This window comes from Engraulis encrasicolus, chromosome 10 (assembly GCF_034702125.1).
Source record: "Engraulis encrasicolus isolate BLACKSEA-1 chromosome 10, IST_EnEncr_1.0, whole genome shotgun sequence".
Classification (NCBI taxonomy): domain Eukaryota; kingdom Metazoa; phylum Chordata; class Actinopteri; order Clupeiformes; family Engraulidae; genus Engraulis; species Engraulis encrasicolus.
The window spans coordinates 6159006-6178342 of NC_085866.1; the positions used below are offsets into that span (position 1 = coordinate 6159006).

General features: G+C 42.9%; 3 protein-coding genes across 3 annotated transcripts in view; 1 reads left to right on the plus strand and 2 right to left on the minus strand.

The window, feature by feature from the left end:
• Nucleotides 1-4169: 4169 nt before the first annotated feature.
• Nucleotides 4170-11753, plus strand: apobec2b (apolipoprotein B mRNA editing enzyme, catalytic polypeptide-like 2b). Its single transcript, XM_063207940.1, has 4 exons — nucleotides 4170-4587; nucleotides 4759-5142; nucleotides 10369-10931; nucleotides 11604-11753. Exons 2-3 carry the CDS (start codon nucleotides 4826-4828, stop codon nucleotides 10904-10906), a joined length of 855 nt encoding a protein of 284 aa, XP_063064010.1. The 5' UTR covers nucleotides 4170-4587; nucleotides 4759-4825; the 3' UTR covers nucleotides 10907-10931; nucleotides 11604-11753.
• Nucleotides 11754-12149: 396 nt separating this feature from the next.
• Nucleotides 12150-16851, minus strand: oard1 (O-acyl-ADP-ribose deacylase 1). Its single transcript, XM_063207941.1, has 6 exons — nucleotides 16705-16851; nucleotides 16286-16378; nucleotides 15064-15229; nucleotides 14018-14076; nucleotides 13686-13798; nucleotides 12150-12927 (listed from the first exon to the last, which is right to left on the minus strand). Exons 1-6 carry the CDS (start codon nucleotides 16786-16788, stop codon nucleotides 12825-12827), a joined length of 618 nt encoding a protein of 205 aa, XP_063064011.1. The 5' UTR covers nucleotides 16789-16851; the 3' UTR covers nucleotides 12150-12824.
• A 1431-nt stretch (nucleotides 16852-18282) lies between these two features.
• guca1b (guanylate cyclase activator 1B) overlaps nucleotides 18283-19337 on the minus strand; it is a 4512-nt gene continuing 3457 nt past the window's right edge. The window contains exon 4 of the mRNA XM_063207788.1: nucleotides 18283-18425. Coding sequence (XP_063063858.1) covers nucleotides 18283-18425 — 143 coding nt within the window. The remainder of the gene's footprint in view (nucleotides 18426-19337) is intronic.

Here is a 19337-nt window from a genome sequence, read left to right on the forward strand (position 1 = left end):
GAAGGGTGCCTCGCCTAAAAAAAAGGTTGAGAAACACTGCTCTAGATGATCTACCTCTACCACAAGGTTACATTAACCTGGTTTACCAGTACTGAACCAGCTTCTCACTATACCCCCCTGGTCGGAGAGAGGGGCCAGTGTGGGGGTGAGCATCAGTCCAGCTTATATATGAAATGAACTCCAGTTAGAAAATGCATTTCATGAATTACAAAATGCACTTTGTGGTTTAGTTATTCTGTGACTGAATATTCATTTTGTGATATATGAAAGGCATTCTGTGTACAAAATGAACTCTGTGAGTGGCCAAATGCATTTTGTGATGTTCCATGCACAAACTGTTCCAGTCCCGAAATGAGCACTGTGACACTTGGCACCCAATAGCTGAGCACTCTGTAACAAACCAACACAACAAACCGGTAAAAAATGCAGATCCAGGCAATAGTGCAGGCGCAAGCACTTTTCCTGTTGTGTCGGTGGCCGTGTGGGAGGGAGAGAGAAAGAGCACCTTAGTTTCCATTGCCCTTCTTCTCTGCCAAGTAATTCATTTCAGGGCCAATTACCAGTGTGGCTGTTGTGTGCTCAGATGGGCTGTTTTCTCCCCTAACTGAAATGGATGAGCGGCCAGGGAAGGCTGGGACTCTGAGAGGAAGAAGAAGGAAGAAGAGGCACACAGTGGGTAGAAAGGATTCATCTCTATTCCCCTTTAATATGGGGGAAATGAAAACCAACATTTGTCCCACTACTAACAAAACTAAAAAGATACTTGTCTATACCAGAGATGTATAAAGTAGAAGTATTGTTACAGATGTAATTACAACACTAGTAGAATGATATTACATGGTTGCAACCTTGTCATGTCATACTACTAGGGATGCACCGATACCGATACTGGTATCGGTATCGGCACCCGATACTGCTCATGATACTCGTACTAGTACTCGTCAAGCACTTGACGATACCAGGAACAATACTGCTATTATACAAAACAATGCAAAATCTTGTCATGTTCTGTGGACTTGAAAGCAGCATGGAAAAAAGTGCCACCTCATACATTTACTGACATTTAAATCTACATGGAAATGGACAATTGGGAGGGAAAGTGGAAAACAGCGATCCTAGCGGTTACGTTCCAAACACCAGGGTGATCCTATTGAAACTCCCATAGACAAGTTTTTAAAAAAATCCCACAAAGATATGCCTTGGAACTATAACACCAGACACATTTTTCAGCGTACACAATAGCATGAACTACTACCTGTGAAAATCTCAAGTCATTTTTTGCCCTTTTAAGAAAAATAGAAATTGTGCCAATCTGGTCGGAAACGGACTACAGCTCCCAGCATGCTGTGCTTCGCGCCTCGTTGACAACACAGAGAAACAAATGAACGCGAACGAACGCAAGTTCTTCGCATATCTTCACATTCTTGTAATCCTATGAGTTCCACATTGTCTTCTTATTACACATATATACACACGATCATTTTGGTATGGTTTTAAATTCTCTAGTAGATATGATGGCTTCTGTGGTGACGAGTAACCACCTCTCTGGCTCATGTTTGGCTATGCTAATTTGGCTATGCTAATGACATGGAGTAAACAAGCCACACATGCCAGTCAGTGTAGTTCTGTATTAGCTTTTTAAAGAATATTAAAATCAGCTCAGATCAGTGAAAAACCGAACATTTTACCACCTGGTTCGATAAAACGGGCCAACATGCCCATAATATGACTGCCACTACTTCTACTTCGTCGTCAGGGCCGAGATGTAATTTTTCAAAGAAAAAAAACATTCATTTGTTGCAGGGGGTTGGAACGTTGCCAGCAGGGGGCGATGAGATTTCTTTCCCTCCCTATACAAATATCAAAGGTGGAAAAAAACGAGGCCATGCATTTATTTTTTCATTGTATTTTGGTGGTAAAAGGTATCGGTATCGGTACTCTGTATTGGCAAGTACACACATTAATGTACTCGTACTTGTATCGGTTTTCAAAAAAAGTGGTATCGGTGCATCCTTACATACTACGAGTGTTGTAATTACACCTGCAACTGTTACTTCTACTTCTACTTCATACATCTCTAGTATAGACAATACTTCAGCACTGAACAATGTTCCCTCAACACAAATCTTGGTTGGCTGTTACATCACTGAAAACCAAAGCAGAAAGCTAATAGGATTATGGGAAATGGCAAACCATAACACAGAGAAGCAGAATGAGCTGGGAATCTCCGGCCAAAGAAAGAAGAAAAATACTGACGCATAACTGAGGACATACATTTCACAAAGAATTAAGTTGCTACCAATTTTCAGTCTCTAGGAATGGATGTGCCACCTGGTGTTAAAATGTGTATTCAGTGCCTTATCCTTTTGTACTGCTCGGCCCTGCTATCATGTTAAGATGTTCATTATAGTAGATTTCATCGATTTTGCCCGCCCTCACAACCTTACTTCCTTTAATTTAATGATAAAAGAGACATTTTAAATATGACCACTTTATTAGACCACGAGGCATCATCACCATGTTATAACAGCAAATCAGTCCATCTGTATATCATCACTTGCTCTGCCATATAACACCCGTTGTCATAAACAAACAAGCCCCCTGCTGTGCCAAGCTGCTGGGCTAATGGCTCTGGTTGCGTGTGTCCTGCTTTAGCCATGAGCAGTGCCGAATTAACGCACAGGCTAGATATGGCTGTATCCTAGGGGCCCCAACCTGGCAGGGGCCCCCCGATTGGCCAAAAGTCAAAAATTGTGACAAGATGCAGTACTGGAAAAATGAGTCAATAATGTCGAGTATAGTTTTAAATCTTGGTAATACTTGGTAATATATACAGAGATGTTATCCTTAATTCATATCTTGTAATTATGACAATATGTATTTTCGCCATGAAATTTGGGGGACCACAGCAATCTGTAGCCTTGGGGGCCCCGGGCCATCTTGATCCGGCCCTGGCCACAAGGACAGTTCCTAAAGCTCACCATCAGAGGGAGGCAGTCCTGTTCTAGAGGAGGCCACATACTGGGACAAATAACAAAGATGCCACTGTCGTGATCTTCCTGCCCTGTTCCAGACTCGACACGCTCAAGCATACCCTGGAATAAACTAGAAGCTGTATTAATAAATATACTCTCTCAAAACTGACCCGTCATTCACTTCCCCTAAAACAAATACCTTCTCTTTGAACAAGATTTGTACATTCTAAGTTCTATTATTATGTTTCCTGAGTGGAGTTGTGGCTTCCCAAGGCCTTGATGTCAGAGAAGGGTCCTAGAGTATAGTGTGGAGTCACTGGAAGGTCAAGCATGACGATGTTATTTTTTCTCAACCTTTCATTTAGCATAGTATTTCTCAAGGGAGGCTCTACAGCCCCCCAGGGGGGAGGTGTTGAGAAGGATACAACTCAGAGGGGGTGGTGCTTAGTTGCCATTGGGGGGGCATTAGTCCATTTTGTTTTTTAATAAGGTGGGGGAGTTTGCAGGCTTATGATGAGGTCAAGGGAGCGTTAGTTGAGAAAAGGTTCCCCACCCCTGCTTTAGCCCCTGTGAGGCGACGGGCAGCAAGAGGCAGCAACTGATCGACCGCCTTGAGTGCGTTGCAATATGCGACCTTGCCTCCTCCACTTGCGCTTGTCTCCTCGTCCCGCCTCCTGGCCCCTCCTCCGTGGAGAAAACGATAAAGTTTCCCAGCTGTCAGCCTAGCCACAACAACTTTTGAGGGACTGTTTTTCATTCACCATCCCAATTGCAAATGAGAAAAAGACTCTACAATTGAGCTTTTGCAAGATATTGAAATATAATGCTGTTGTCAGTGATGTCATGATGACATATTACTTCCTGGTACGAGGAGAGAAGCAAGTGGAGGAGGCAAGTGGAGGAGGCAAGGTCGCATATTGCAACGCACTCCTTGTCTGCCCTCTTGCTCTTCTGTCGAGGGGCTGAGGGAGGCCCAATGACCTTTACGTGCCCTTGGTGTGGCACTGCAGTGGGCAGCGGGCCGCTTGTTAATCTGACTGAGCTATTAACAATTTTCAAAAGAGCCTGACCCACTCTGCCATGCCTCTCTCGCCAGAGCCCAGAGCCCCGGGGTTATTAATAAACTGCCTGTTGTTGGTGCGTTGACAACCTGAAACACAGGCACAGATCAACAAAGGCAGTAGGACATATCTGCCACTGGGTGCTATAGTATAGTGTTGGCCAGTTGTATTGAGTGCCCAACAGCTAAACAAACGCTCGCCTGAGAGAAACTGGTGGGAATAACAAGACGAAATAAACAAACAAACTGTTGTGAAGGAACGATGCGTTTAGACATAAGCAGTCCAGTAAGGCCTTCTCTTTTTATCTCGTGACGGCATCACCGCTGACAGAGGAGTCTGCATAATGACCCACAGGACAGGCGTGTGGCGTGTGCCCACCGCACCTTCCCCCCTCTATTGACTCGCACAGCATTATCCTTGGGCCTTTTTATAGCTTGGGGAACAGGAGAGGACAGCTGCTTGTGGATTCCCCTGCTCATCTGATAGAATAGGGTCAGAGTCCTACTCTCCACTCCTGCTCTTCCCCAAACCTCTCGTGCCGTTTCTCTCAGGTAAGTACAACTCACTCGCTCTGCGTCACTCACTTCATTACTGCTTAATACGTGTCGTAATCACCCACCCATGATAACTAACTCATGAACACTTAACTCAAGCACTTGAGCGTGTTTGACGTCGGCATACGCACACACACACAGATCGCTCACTTCACTTTTCTGACGCAGGAGACATTCAGTCAGCCACGTCCTGAGCGCCTCGTTTGGTCTGTTGGAGTTGGAGTAGCCTATAGCCATGGCAGATAAGAAGGGTGTCAGCAAACTGACTACGAAGAAGAAAGTGGAAACCAAACCGGACAAGGGGAAAGAAAAAGAAGCAGCAGCAGCAGACAAGGAGAAGAAGGACGATAAAACCAAGAAAGCAGCAGTGAAGCAGCCAGAGAAACCAAAGACACCACAGGAGAAATCAAAGACACCACAGGAGAAGCCAAAGACACCACAGGAGGAGAAGCCGGCGGAGAATGGGGAGAAGAAGGAAGGGGCAGAGGCCATGGAGACGGATGGAGAGGAGATGATGCCCATTGAACTGCCACCATTCGAGGTCATAATAGGGTGAGTCTCTGGTATGAAATGAACCATTTGAGATCGTCATAGGGTGAGTGTCATATAATGAACCATTTGAGATCATCATAGGGTGAGTGTCATATAATGAACTATTTGAGATCATTCTTGGGTGAGTCTCTGAACCACCTATGCCATTTTGTCACTGGCACACTAGCTATGTGTGGTTTTGTTTAATTGAAAAGTAATTCAACAGCTATTCCACCATTTGAGATCATCATTGGGTGAGTCTGGCATATATAAATGAACCACATACAGTATGTCATTTCGTAACAGGCACAATTACTGTATCAGGGTGATGCAGACAGGGCTCAATGGTTTAGAGCGCTGGACTTAAAGGTGCACTTTGTAGGATGGTGGCCAAAGTAGGTATTGCAACTATGGTGCTCATTGAAACTGTGCGGTCTACTGCCAGATTTGATCTTTTCATAAATATTTATTAAATAATTAACTACTATTTACCAGTATGAGCAAAGTACAGTAAGTTTTGCAGCTTAAAGGGTCCATTTCTGGAAATTCAAAATAGCATATAATGATGCCCATTGAGCTGCCCCCAATTGAGATCATCATAGGGTGAGTCTCTGGTGTGAAATGAACCATTTGAGATCATCACAGGGTGTCATGTAATGAACCATGTGAGATCATCATAGGGTGAGTCTCTGGCATAGGTCAAAATGCACCACATACAGTATGTCATTTTGTCACTGACACAATTATTATATCAGGGGGGTGAATTTCTATTTGTCATCGTGCACCATGGGGATATACTAAGAACATGGTTAAGTGATAACCCAAGCTTAGGCTATTTTCACACCTAATACCCTTTAAATGAACCAAACTCAGTCATCTTTAAGTTAACCAAAAAGTGAACCGACAGCAGCAAAAGGACTCGGTGTATTGTGAGTGTATTACTAAAAGAACTGGCTGGTCTTTCTGGTCCCGTTAGACTTCAAGAGGTCAGTCCTCTTGATCGTACCCAGTCCTAGAACTCTCCTCGAGTTATTACACCTCATCACAAGTGAAACTTCTCTGTACGGTTCACTTCCGAGGGGTCTGGAAACACTTTGGAGCGCTCACATATGCAAAGAAAATGCTGAGTCACAGGTCTGAGTTCACTTAAATGGCTGAAAGGGACCAGGTGTGAAAACAACCTTAATTAACCAACAAGAGGTGATAAAAACAGATAATAGATATACCTGGGGGCATCGTTTAGTTAAGAAAATGAGGACTCCAGGCTCTTCTATTAGATGATTTACCTCTACCACAAGGTTAACTGAACCTGGTTTTACAAAAGTGGCTGTAATAGGATCTAGGCATATCTGAGTTGATTTTGGGTTTGAGAGTTGAATTATTTAACCCAGGGATGTCAAACTCAGGCCAGGGGGCCAAATCTGGGCTGCAGGGTCATTTTATTTGGCCCGTGAGATCATTTGAAATGTGTCTTACAGTTGGCCCACATACACCATTAGTGGTATAGTAACATGACCTGAACATCAAATTTGGTATGTCACAAGAATACAAGAGGGTCAAGGCTTGTGTAACATCTCCCAGTCCTTTACAACAGAATATGTGCTCATTTGAGTTTTATAGGAGTCATATATGAGTGTGAAATCTGCATTTGAGTATTAATTGAATGTTTGCAGAATCTCTGGGACTATTGAGTCTGGCCCGCATCTTTGTCCTAGATTTTTATTTTTGTCGCCAACGCATTTTAGTGGGATCCCTTCTTACTTAATTGCTTTAACAACACCTGAAGTACTTGAAAATAGTGTAAGTGCAATACATCATGCCAAAGTAAAGCCATGGCTATGATGATGGGTCGTATTCATAGCTGTTCCTCAGGCTGTGGTCTGGCACCACTTAATCTCTCAGACTGCCAAGAAATGCCAGTCAAGAGTAAGCAGGTTCCGCTGCTAAGCTTTTGGAGGCCCTAAGCATAACTGGTGAGGAGCCCCCCTCAAAATTAAATAATAATTATTTACTAACTAATATATATATATGTTTTGTAATGTCCTAATTTAATATTTTTTCATAATGTTTTTTAGGCAACTCTGCATACTCTGCTTATGTCTAGTGGTGGCCCTGAGAGTAGAGTAACTTTTATTAATCCCAAAGGTAATAGGGTCATTTCACGTGAAATCAGACACTTTGGGACCCGACCGACCCGGATTTCGATCATACTTGGTGTGCCTTTTCAGTAGCAAGGTAGCACCCCAGAACTGCATTGGTTTGAATCTGACACTAATATTAAGGGAGAAACAGACTAGGAAAGGTTCACATGTGAGTGTAGGACACTATACATTCAGCCTTGAATATATCAGTCAGTGTTAGTCACAAAAAGATGCCTGTGGTGTTGTTTGAAAGCTCTTTTCTGGCTCTACATATTACACAATCACCTTGGAATACAACTACTCTCAGAATATGAATTATGATAAAATTAAAAATTAAAAATTGAATATCTAAAAAGCTTATATTTTAAAATGGCCAGTTCCTTGTCCAAACGTAGCCGGCAATGTCATGAGCAGCACCTAAAATGCTGGTGTTCGGTTTGTTATTCATTTCAGAGAGAAGTTGACTCACAAATATGGCATCATACAGACCACTTACTAATAATATGGTAATACCATAGTAGCATCACATGACAAAACAAAAACAAAACAAAAATGGTCAGTGTCCATGGTCCCAGGTTTCAGAAACTAAGGCAGATGTCCATTTATACACACCAAATGATGATATGTGAATGTTTGAACATTCCTTCTCTGTGTACCTGTGCCATCTTCCCTTTACCGTACTTTAAAGAGATAATCAATGGCTACACTCTCATTTTGTACTCTACCAGTGCATTTGAAGCAACAGCTGTGTCTTTTGTTAGATAATGTGTAAGTACGTCCCGTTGCAGTTACAGGTTCCACTACCAGAAGCACATCCTGATGATCCATGACAAGTCTATCTGGTCTGAAGGGAAAAGTGAAGGATGGAGATGGCCCATGAGGATGCAGGAAGTTCAGTTTCACCTCTCCAGTGCTCGGCATACATTCCTCAGCACATGCTAGCCACCAGTTGCCATCATATACAGCTACAACATACAGTACCCTTTGATGCTTGAAAATGTAACGCATTCCTTTACTGAGCTCACTCTTTCAACTCTGCCTTCTCTGAATGCTGAAAATGGCCTAACTTCCACTGTGTCCATTGACAATGGGCAGAAGCTGTGTAGTTTTTGAGTACCTGGAATAGTTCTTGCAGATTCAAACCTTTTCAACAGGTTCTCAGCTTCATGATGGTACATCTCTGTTGTGGCAAACTGGCAATGGATGTTCTTGACATTATCCTTGACTGACTCCCTTGAACCAGGAACGTTTTTTTAAAAACTATAGTTTTGGTAATTCAAGATGCTATTCAATCATTTCACTGGAACAACCAGTGCAGGCCACAATCCATCCATTTGTATGCTACTACCAAGATCAGTTGAAACTGGGAAAAAAATCTATTTTGTTGTTATTTCAGACTGCAACATTCATGATACAATTGCTGTACATCTGTTTCAGAAGCTCCTAATTCAGTTCCTCAGTGACACTTCATCAATGACAGAACGTCCAAAGAAGATCCTATATTTTTTCTGATGGCTGTGCTGCACAATATAAGAACCTTAAAAAAAACAACAAATTTGTTGCCACCACGAGGCAGATTTTCACATACCTGCAGAGTGGCACTTTTTTGCCACATCACATGGCAAAGGTCCATGTGATGGCGTTGGAGGGACAGTTAAATGGGCTTGCTGCACGAGCAAGTCTGCAACGTCCTATTGACAATTAAATTGTAACGCCATACCAACTGTTTGAATTTGTCAAGGATAATGTCAAGAACATCCATTGCCAGTTTGCCACAACAGAGATGTACCATCATGAAGCTGAGAACCTGTTGAAAAGGTTTGAATCTGCAAGAACTATTCTAGGTACTCAAAAACTACACAGCTTCTGCCCATTGTCAATGGACACAGTGGAAGTTAGGCCATTTTCAGCATTCAGAGAAGGCAGAGTTGAAAGAGTGAGCTCAGTAAAGGAATGTGTTACATTTTCAAGCATCAAAGGGTATATTGTAGCTGTATATGATGGCAACTGGTGGCTAGCATGTGCTGAGGAATGTATGCCGAGCACTGGAGAGGTGAAACTGAACTTCCTGCATCCTGTCATGGGCCATCTCCATCCTTCACTTTTCCCTTCAGACCAGATAGACTTGTCATGGATCATCAGGATGTGCTTCTGGTAGTGGAACCTGTAACTGCAACGGGACGTACTTATACATTATCTACAAAAAGACACAGCTGCTGCTTCAAATGCACTGGTAGAGTACAAAATGAGAGTGTAGCCATTGATTATCTCTTTAAAGTACGGTAAAGGGAAGATGGCACAGGTACACAGAGAAGGAATGTTCAAACATTCACATATCATCATTTGGTGTGTATAAATGGACATCTGCCTTAGTTTCTGAAACCTGGGACCATGGACACTGACCATTTTTGTTTTGTTTTTGTTTTGTCATGTGATGCTACTATGGTATTACCATATTAGTAAGTGGTCTGTATGATGCCATATTTGTGAGTCAACTTCTCTCTGAAATGAATAACAAACCGAACACCAGCATTTTAGGTGCTGCTCATGACATTGCCGGCTACGTTTGGACAAGGAACTGGCCATTTTAAAATATAAGTTTTTTAGATATTCAATTTTTAATTTTTCAATTTATCATAATTCATATTCTGAGAGTAGTTGTATTCCAAGGTGACTGTGTAATATGTAGAGCCAGAAAAGAGCTTTCAAACAACACCACAGGCATCTTTTTGTGACTAACACTGACTGATATATTCAAGGCTGAATGTATAGTGTCCTACCCTCACATGTGAACCTTTCCTAGTCTGTTTCTCCCTTAATATTAGTGTCAGATTCAAACCAATGCAGTTCTGGGGTGCTACCTTGCTACTGAAAAGGCACACCAAGTATGATTGAAATCCGGGTCGGTCGGGTCCCAAAGTGTCTAATTTCACGTGAAATGACCCAATACGTCTCTCTTAGTTGAGACTGTATTTATAGTATATCCTCAGTTGGCTTGGTTTCATCACAGCATCTTGTTGTGTTTCGCAGTAATTTGAGCGATTGAAATATCCAGACCAAATCTCTTCTCTTCCTCTCTCATTTCTCTTCCTCTCTCTGTCTCCAGAGAGCGCATGAACCCCTGCTACTTCAAGTTCCAGTTCCGGAACGTGGAGTACTCCTCGGGCCGCAACAAGACCTTCCTGTGCTACCTGGTGGACGTGCAGGGCAAGACGGACTCCATCGAGAGCAAGCGCGGCTACCTGGAGGACGACCACGCGGTGGGCGGACACGCCGAGGAGGCCTTCTTCAGGGAGGTGCTGCCCCAGTACGACAGCTCCCTCACCTACGTGGTCACCTGGTACACCTCCTCCAGCCCCTGCGTGGCCTGCGCCGCCAAGATCGCCGAGGTCCTGCGCGCCCGCAAGAAGCTGCGACTCATCATCTACTTTTCCCGGATATTCCTGTGGGAGGAGCCGGACATCCATCAGGGCCTGAAGGGGCTGGAGGCCGCGGGCTGCAAGCTGCGCATGATGAAGCCCAACGACTTCATCTACACCTGGGACACGTTTGTGGAGAACGAGGAGATGCCGTTTGTGCCCTGGGAGGACTGTCAGGAGAACTATGAGTACTACTCAGAGAAACTGACCGACATCTTGCGCTAGACTGCTGCTGCTGCCGCTCCTCCTGGTAAGGATGCTGGGGAGTCACCTCAGGATCTGCATAGGCCAGGGGTGGGGAACCTTTTTAATTCGAGGGGCCACTTCAAATGTTATACATTTTCTCCAAGGGCTGTACTATGAACACAAACCAGGATTTCCCCCTGCACTTCAGGCCTATATTGAAAGTGGCCAGTTTTACAACAGACCCCACCCTCACTTCACTTGGTCCCCTGAAAGTATAACTTAATTGTATTGCAAATATCATTTGTAAGATTTCTTTACAAAACGTGTCATATTTCATGAGAAACTGCATAACTTCAAAATCATATTGGGGGCCGGATAAATTGGGCCTCAAGGGCCCTCGAGCAATAGGTTCCCCACCCCTGGCATAGGCTGTGCACTGGTGAAAGCCTGTGTCTTTCCAGTGCCAAATGAGATGATGACGAGAGCTAGCTACTTTGTTTTAATGAGCTACGGAGTGTCAAAGCTGATGCTACACTTCATTAAGACTGTTGGATTCATCAGTAGTTTGCTTGTAACTTTTTCATTATAAAGTTTTCAAAAACCTTGCTCAGAAAATGAATAATAATGAAGCTCACCTTGAAATGTGTCTCATTTCTTTGTGATTAGTGTCATCAATATCAAATAATTGTGTTTACATCCATGCGTTTGGCCTAATTTACCTTTTTTTGTGTCACAGGCTTCATTACCGTTTCCGCACTTGTCTGTTACCTGAAGTTTCCCCAGAGAGTTTCTTTCCAGATGTCTGTTTCCTACCAACCCTCCAACCCATCATGGATCATGCAAGTGGTAAACAGAAGTTGTACATTAGAATTAGACTTTACACTGGATTCTGGAACTGACAACACATGCAGTGAAAACAGCAATACAGTATATTGCTGCCATAGCTCCCTTGCCTCTATTGGATAGTAAAATCATCAGACTTCTGGTTGTAGAGCAAGGGGTAATTTTTTTAATGTCTGACTAAAGTTTTTAAAAGGTATGAAAGTATTTTCTAAAGAAAAAAAGATGTGATTTGAATAAAGAAGAAAGTGTCTTTATATATCTGCTTTATGTACATAAAGTTTAATTTAAGTGTTGAAGCGAGCTTCTTTTTTTACCATCACAGAATGCTTTAATTATGTTTTGTAACATTGAAGTGTGAGCCCCTGAATACACAACCTTTTGTCAAACTCTCAGGTCAGTAGAATTCACAGTCTGTTCAGTGCAAACACTAGCACAGAAGTCAAGGTTGACAGTTTTAATGTAGAAAAATACACAATGCTTTTGCCCCACAATAACTTCTTTTAGCTTCTTCCTAAACATCTACCATCTACAGCCACACACACGCATAGAAATTATGAGCGTTTGAAAACACGCAAATGACAAGTTTACATCATCAGTATTTATCCCTTGTAGGCCTACTCCAGCTACCAAATCATATCAGTCCCCAGAATAAAACAAAAAAGTACAAAATATTAACTTTGAATTGGTTTTGATAATTTTGGTCACAACTGTATCAAAACAGGGATACAGTTTGAAGTGTGAAGTCCCTCATTTTACAGGGTTGCAATAGTGCAATATGCAGCTAGGAGATCAAAAGTCAACACATGTTCTTCTGAGGTAGTTATCTTCATCCCAGCTAGAAGTGCTCCAGTACCCAATTAAGCCCAAATCATGGGAGCTTCTCGAACAGCTAAGATCGCTCTGGTATATTAGGTGTGGGGAACCTTTTTTACCTTCATGGGGCCACTTCAAATTCCTCCAAGGGCCACAAAAGTCCCCCAAGGGCTGTACTATGAACACAAATCAGGATGTCCCCCTGCATTTTGTGCCAATATTGAAGGCAGCCACCTTTACAACAGCCCTCCGGCCTTCGAGACATAGGTTCCCCACCCCTGTGATAGATACGACATTACCCTCAGAGTGTATAGACAGTGATGCCGATGTCTGTGTCATGGAAGACGTCCTCCAGCATCACCTCCACCTTCTCCCACACCAGGCGGTCTAGACCACAGCCAATTCTACAGGGATTAGATGTGGAAAGAAGAAATGATCATTTACATCTCTCAGGAGTAATGGAAGTTATCAATAATGGATTCTGGACAGACAATTCTGCAGGGATTAGACGGGGAAATAAGTGTTAAGTGTACTTTGTCAAAAATCTATGTAACAGGGTTAGTAGAAGTAGAAGTAGAAGTGCAAGTCTTAAAAAAGAAACACAGTTTCCTTCCAACACTTAGTAACCAGACCGGTGCACTCGTTTTACTATCAGCTGACTATGTGTAGGTTGGATGAAGTTTGTGGTGGGTTATAATTAGGTTTTTATGTTTTTCAGCAACAACGCAGTCTATCTACCTCATTAGTTACAATGGAGTAAATGGTGTAACAGTTATGTAATATAATGTGCTAGTGTTGTACTTGGACCATGAATTTGCACCACACCTCTGAAAAACAGTCACCTTGCTCTTTTCCCTCCAAGAAATCTCCTTAATGCAAACCGCAATTTCTTTTAAAACATTGCATTGCATTGCGCAGCACTCTTTCACATTGCGGTCAGACAGGCCTATACTCTGATTAAAGTTATTAGATAGTAATCCAGCAGGTAATTAATAAATAACTAGGATAATATGATGCCAAGATCTAATCTAAATCTAATTTCAAACACACCACACAACACATACTGCTACAGAGACTGTAACCAATACCCTGTACCTAAATAACTGTAAGTGGGTTTGGATAAAAAGTGTCAGTTAAGTACGATGTAATGTAATGGAAATACCTTGGCATGGATATTTTGGCAACTCCATTCTGCAGACAGTGGGCTTTCATGGCCACCAGACTCTTCCTCAGGCTGTCATAGGTGGGCTTATGGCAGTACTTCTTCTTTGTAATCTGAAATTAAAACCACACAATCAAGGAATACATTAAAAACTAAGCAGCACAGAACTTCAAACTGAATTCATGCATGTCGAAAATCAGTTTGACCAGTTGTAATGTTTTTATTTTAAAATTTCTTTGTGAAAACACTTGCTCATAAGTAACCCAAATATGAACTCAAATTCATATTAAAAAAAATCCAAAGTAACCCAAATATGAAGCCAACTGGTTTACCAGGTAGTAGACATATCGCTGAGACCTCTTCAGCACTGCACACTCTCCTGTCAGCTTCTCTGTATGGGTGAATGGAGATCAGAGAAAGATTTTTTGTTTCCATTTGTTTTTGGGCATTTGAGCCTTTATTTAGATGGGACAGTTGAAGATGGAGACAGGAAATCAGAGGGAGAGAGAGACTGGGTAGAATCTGATAAGACTCAAACCTGTGTCACCATGGGCATGCAAGCTCAGATGTGGGGGGCTTAGCGTGCTACGCCACAGCTCACCCTGCCTCCCCCCGAAACATATTCTGCCCTTTCTGCACTTACACAGTTAAAACTAAAAGGGTGGGGTGCTGGTCAGTCAGGGACTGGTGGGTGGCTAAAATGTAGGGCTGTAACGATATTGTATCGAACCGAGAAATCGTGATACACAGAGTCACGATACTGTATCGTGATATAAGAAGGCAGTATCGTGATACACCTTTTCAAAGTTCTGTTACCCTTCAGTGCAGAAAACAATCATATGATATGATGTAATTGTGCTTTCAAGATTCAAATCCTCCTCATTATTATTATTATTATTAAACTGTTATTAATACTCAGTAGCAACTTGCAACCTGCTCTACCTATAAATCATTATAGTTTTTTGTGAAGATAAAAATAAAAATAATACATTAAAAAAATTGTGCTTTGTATCGAACCGTAGGTCAACGACCATGAAACGAACTGAATCTTGAGTTGAGTGTATCGTTACAGCCCTACTAAAATGACAAGTAATTTGGGGTAGGGAACGCAAATCCAAAAACACTTTTTGCAGGTACCAGACAAAAGTGTCACAGTTGAAAGAGGCAAGTCTGCACACTGCCAACAAGCTCCAAAAAATAAACTGTATTATTTGCGAAACCAACGTTTCGATCACCCTGGATCTTTATCAGGCATGTCTCATGACTCTGATGACGATGCACAATTCATGCCTGATGAAGATCCAGACTACTATGTAACAGACTACTAATAGGCCCATTCAGTGCATCAACGGATGTTGACAGAACAGAGGTCACTCACTCTGAGCCTTCAGGTCCTCTACGCCCCCAAACTTCTTCTTGAAGAGGACGGCGATGCCCGCTCCCATGCGGCAGTCCTCGCTGATGCAGTGGGCAAGAGACTCCTCCGGGTGGCAGGAGAAGAGGTCTCCCTTCAGGTGCTGCAGTTTCCATTCTCCTGCACAGGGCTGACCAAAATAATCACAATGGCATATAGGGGTGAAAACATACAAAGTCAACGTCAACTCAGTGCAACATAGAACAACTACCATCGTGAGGTATTACTTCATGTTCTTAATCTGTAAGTAACAATGATACTTTGCATGTGTCTATTTCTACTTAATAAAGTAAGACTGAGGAGGTAATAAATATAATCAGAAAAGAGCTAATACTTTTGATTAAATCTTCTTTGTCTTTGTTTTCATTTCCACCGTGAATAATGTGTAGAATTGTGCATTTTTGTGTTGTATTTATGTAAGATGACAGACACCTTCATCTCCTTTGGGATTAATAAAAGTACTCTAGAGCTATTCTGATTACGGTAATTAAGTATGATACTCTCTCAACCCTTTTCATTTTTTCTCGTAAAACTTGTGTTCTAACCTTCTTGGTGCGTCTAGTCCAGGACAGTATACAATGTAAGAGTAAACTGGTCCACTTCGGAAAGACTAGGCCAGGGATGACTGAAGCTTCTTTTTGACTCTGAAGAAGACTCACACAGCATCGAAACGTCTAAAAAGATACTAAAAAAGTATCTGAGTGCTCCAGTCATCCCTGGCCTAGTCTTTCCAAAGTGGACCAGTTTACTCGACCTTTTCGTTTTTTATTAAGGGGGTTGTAACTTCCTGATTAAACAATAGACCATATTGCTTGACCCATATAGACTGCTGAGCTCTTTCAGACTGAAAGGTGAAAGGCCAATCACAGCAGCAGCTGGTTGCTTGCCAGCAGAGTGCACTGACTGCAGTCAGACATCTAGATGGAGAAACCAGCCAGCCAGCCAGGCTACAACAATAACAATCTTACTAGGGGCCTATACTACGTACAAAGCTGGTTAAGGACAAGTTAAAGTTAAGTTAAGATGTAAATCGTCTAATAGAAGAGTCTAGAGTCCTACTTTTCTTTAGGAAAGCTCGTGTATTACAATATTTACCTCTTAACTTAACCTTAACTTATCCTGAACCAGCGTTTTAGTAGGCCCTAGGTCAATCTCTGTCACTCCCACCCAACCCAGTCATACTTACACCTGATGCAGTTCTATCTTCGCTGGGCACAGGTTGCTGTTGCTCTGATTCCGCCATTTCATGCACAGTATCAGACACAACACATCGGTGACTCTAAAAGACAAAATATTCAGACAGATTCAAGACAGATTTCGCTGTAAAATGTAAGTGTAAACAAAAACATCATTGTCTCTGACGTATGCAATGCTTATCGGTGCATGTTTTGTAACTTTGTGGCCCGGACAGAGCATGAACGTATCAGATACAATGTTGCCATTCCACAACAGTAGACACTTTTCTTTCTTTCTTTCTTTGAACTCTGACCGATCCGATCCACCTGCTCAGCCAGTTTATCATCACACTTCCATACTGTGGGCAGGAACGAAACGTTGCATAAATGCAAAGTTGTGCACGTGCAGGCGACGAGAAACAACTCATACCTTAGTGCAGTACCATGAGACTTTACTGGAACTTCGGCAAAGATTGAATCCAGCACGCAAAATGTACAGTCCACCTGAAATCATAGACGCTGGAAAATGTGTATTTGTTATTATTTCCTTCCTTGTGTCCACTGTGCGTCAGGGACAACTCTGCTGCCACCTATCGAAGTGGAGTACGTCGGCAGGGCTGGCCATAATTAATCATTGAGGGGAAATACTTGGTGATTGCTGTTGACAATTTGAATGTGGATTTGAAAGTCTGACGATTGTACATGCAAACGTGGTTTATATGTGTAGAGACACTATCATCAATGTGAAATTTCAGGCTGTGTGAACAAGAAGATACCGATAGTGATGTACCTTGTCTGGACATTAGAGCCATCTGCTGGCAAATTGTAAAATGACAATGTCACTCGGAAGATTCTCTTTTTTTATTTTATTATTTATACACCTCAAACATGAATCAAACATAAATAAATCTTATCATACACATACACACATGTCATATTATTTTGAAATGTATTCAACATAATATTGAATTTTTGCAATTGCACTATGGGCAGCTTTGTTTGCTGAAGCAGAGTATTGATGTATAAACCTGAAACTTTAGACTGGAGTTGACATTCACCAGTAGCCTAGGAGCATGCTTTTTAAAATAAACAAACAGAACCCCAAACAAATGCAACCAAGAGAAGCTCTAATGACAAACACAGCACGGAAGAAATTGCTAGACATATCCAGGAGAGATCTTCTCTCTCCCTGTGTGCGTTCATGAGGATTACTTGAGGGATTATTATGAGTCACGGCGGTGAGTCAGTGTGATTTCCCTGCAGATCCCCTGACTTCACTCCCAGGGCATTGGGTTTCATATTGGGCAAAGTAGATAACGACAAGGCTCTCTGCAAACTGAAAGGATTATGGAGGGATAGTTTGGGTTGCCAACTGCCTGCGGAAAAAATATACGGGACACCTCATTCGCACAGAGTGTCTGGGGGTCCTCCCCCAGAAAATGTTGTATGTCTTCGATGCAATTTCCTGCTTTTTTAACCAAATTGCGTCCCATTTCCGCTCAATACGGAACTGTACTTTGGTTTCTAAATACGGGACAGTCCTTATTTCAAGGGATGATTGGCAACCATAATAGGGATAGTCCAACTCCACTTTGTATTGGCCGTGATATTGGATGCAGATCATGGTGGAACTAGGCCCAAGGCCCTTCTGTACACAGAGGGCTTCCTACAAACGGGAAGGAGTGTGCCTACAGTATATTGGAGGAGTAGTCCTCAGGGTCTGGCTCCACGTGTCTGCATCAGGTCAAGACTGCTGCAGTAGGGCACTGGTACGGTATGTCCATGGAGGTCCAGGATCAGGTCCAACACCGCTGTAAAGTGTCTTGGCCAGGGGTGCCGAGTCGACAAGGGGGGGGTGTCAAAGGGGACAGTTGTCCCGGGCCCAGGGAGAGCAGGGGGCTCAGAATTTGGTCCTCGTTACATTGTCTCTATTGGGCTGCATGGAGGGGCCCTTTCAGATGCGTTTGTCCTGGGCCCGGCCAAAGATGTCGGCGGTCCTTGGTCCTTGCTAGCCGTCACTGGCTTCGGTGCCTGAACCCGAAGTCTTCCGAGCGGCAAACCACTCCTTGGGGTTCACGTCCATTTGAAGCATTTTCATGACCCACTTGTCCCGCCGGGCCCCGTCCACAAACTCATCCAGAGACAGCTCCCCTGTGTGAAGAAGAGAAAAACGTTTTAAAAACCCTCTTGCTTTTCAGAAAAGATCTCTCCTCTCAAAAGTCATTATGGGTAGTGCACTTGTATCCAGGGATCAAAACACCTAAAAATGTTTCACTGGTCTCAGCTGAATACTGCAAACCTTTTTACCCATTATCACGTGATTCTGACACTGAGTGCTGTGAGGCAAATGGGGGATCACTTCACTCCATGTTAACAGAGAGAGTAAAAGCGTCTGCCAAATGCAATGTAATGTAATGAGGGTAAGGGCCTTCTCTAAGTGAAAGCTCTCCTCACTCACACAGTGGTACAATACACCTTTCACTACTGGCGATACTTGCATAATAGGGAAGCCAATGTGAAAAGTGAAGTGAAAACCCAATTGGGAAACGCTAACTCCCACTGTCATTGTGACACATCACTCGACAGACAGCACACAAGGGTACACTGCACACAACGAAATTGCATGTATGCCTCACCAATTCACCTTTCATGAGGTGGGAAGCCGATGGAGGGGCCAAAGGGGCCCTTCAGGGGGGGGGGGGGGGGGGGGGGGGGGGGGGGGGGGTCACACATGGGTGCCGCGAGGGGGGGAAAGGTGTTACAGATTCTAAGGGCCAGACAGCACTGACTGGGCCCTGGAAGGATGCTGATAACATAATTTGTCATTTTGGAGGCCCAAAATTTGAATCTTTCATGGGGCCCAACATTTTTATCAGCGCCCCTGTCCCCATTACATTGCATGTATCTGGAGGGGCCCTCAGGTTACTTTGACGCAGACAAAGCCGTCAGCAGCCCTGCTTGACAAGACAAAGCTATTCTCAGATGCTTTCCCCTAGCTTAAGTTACATATCATTCTTTTTTTTATCATTATTATTATTATTATTTTTATTTTTATGTTTATTT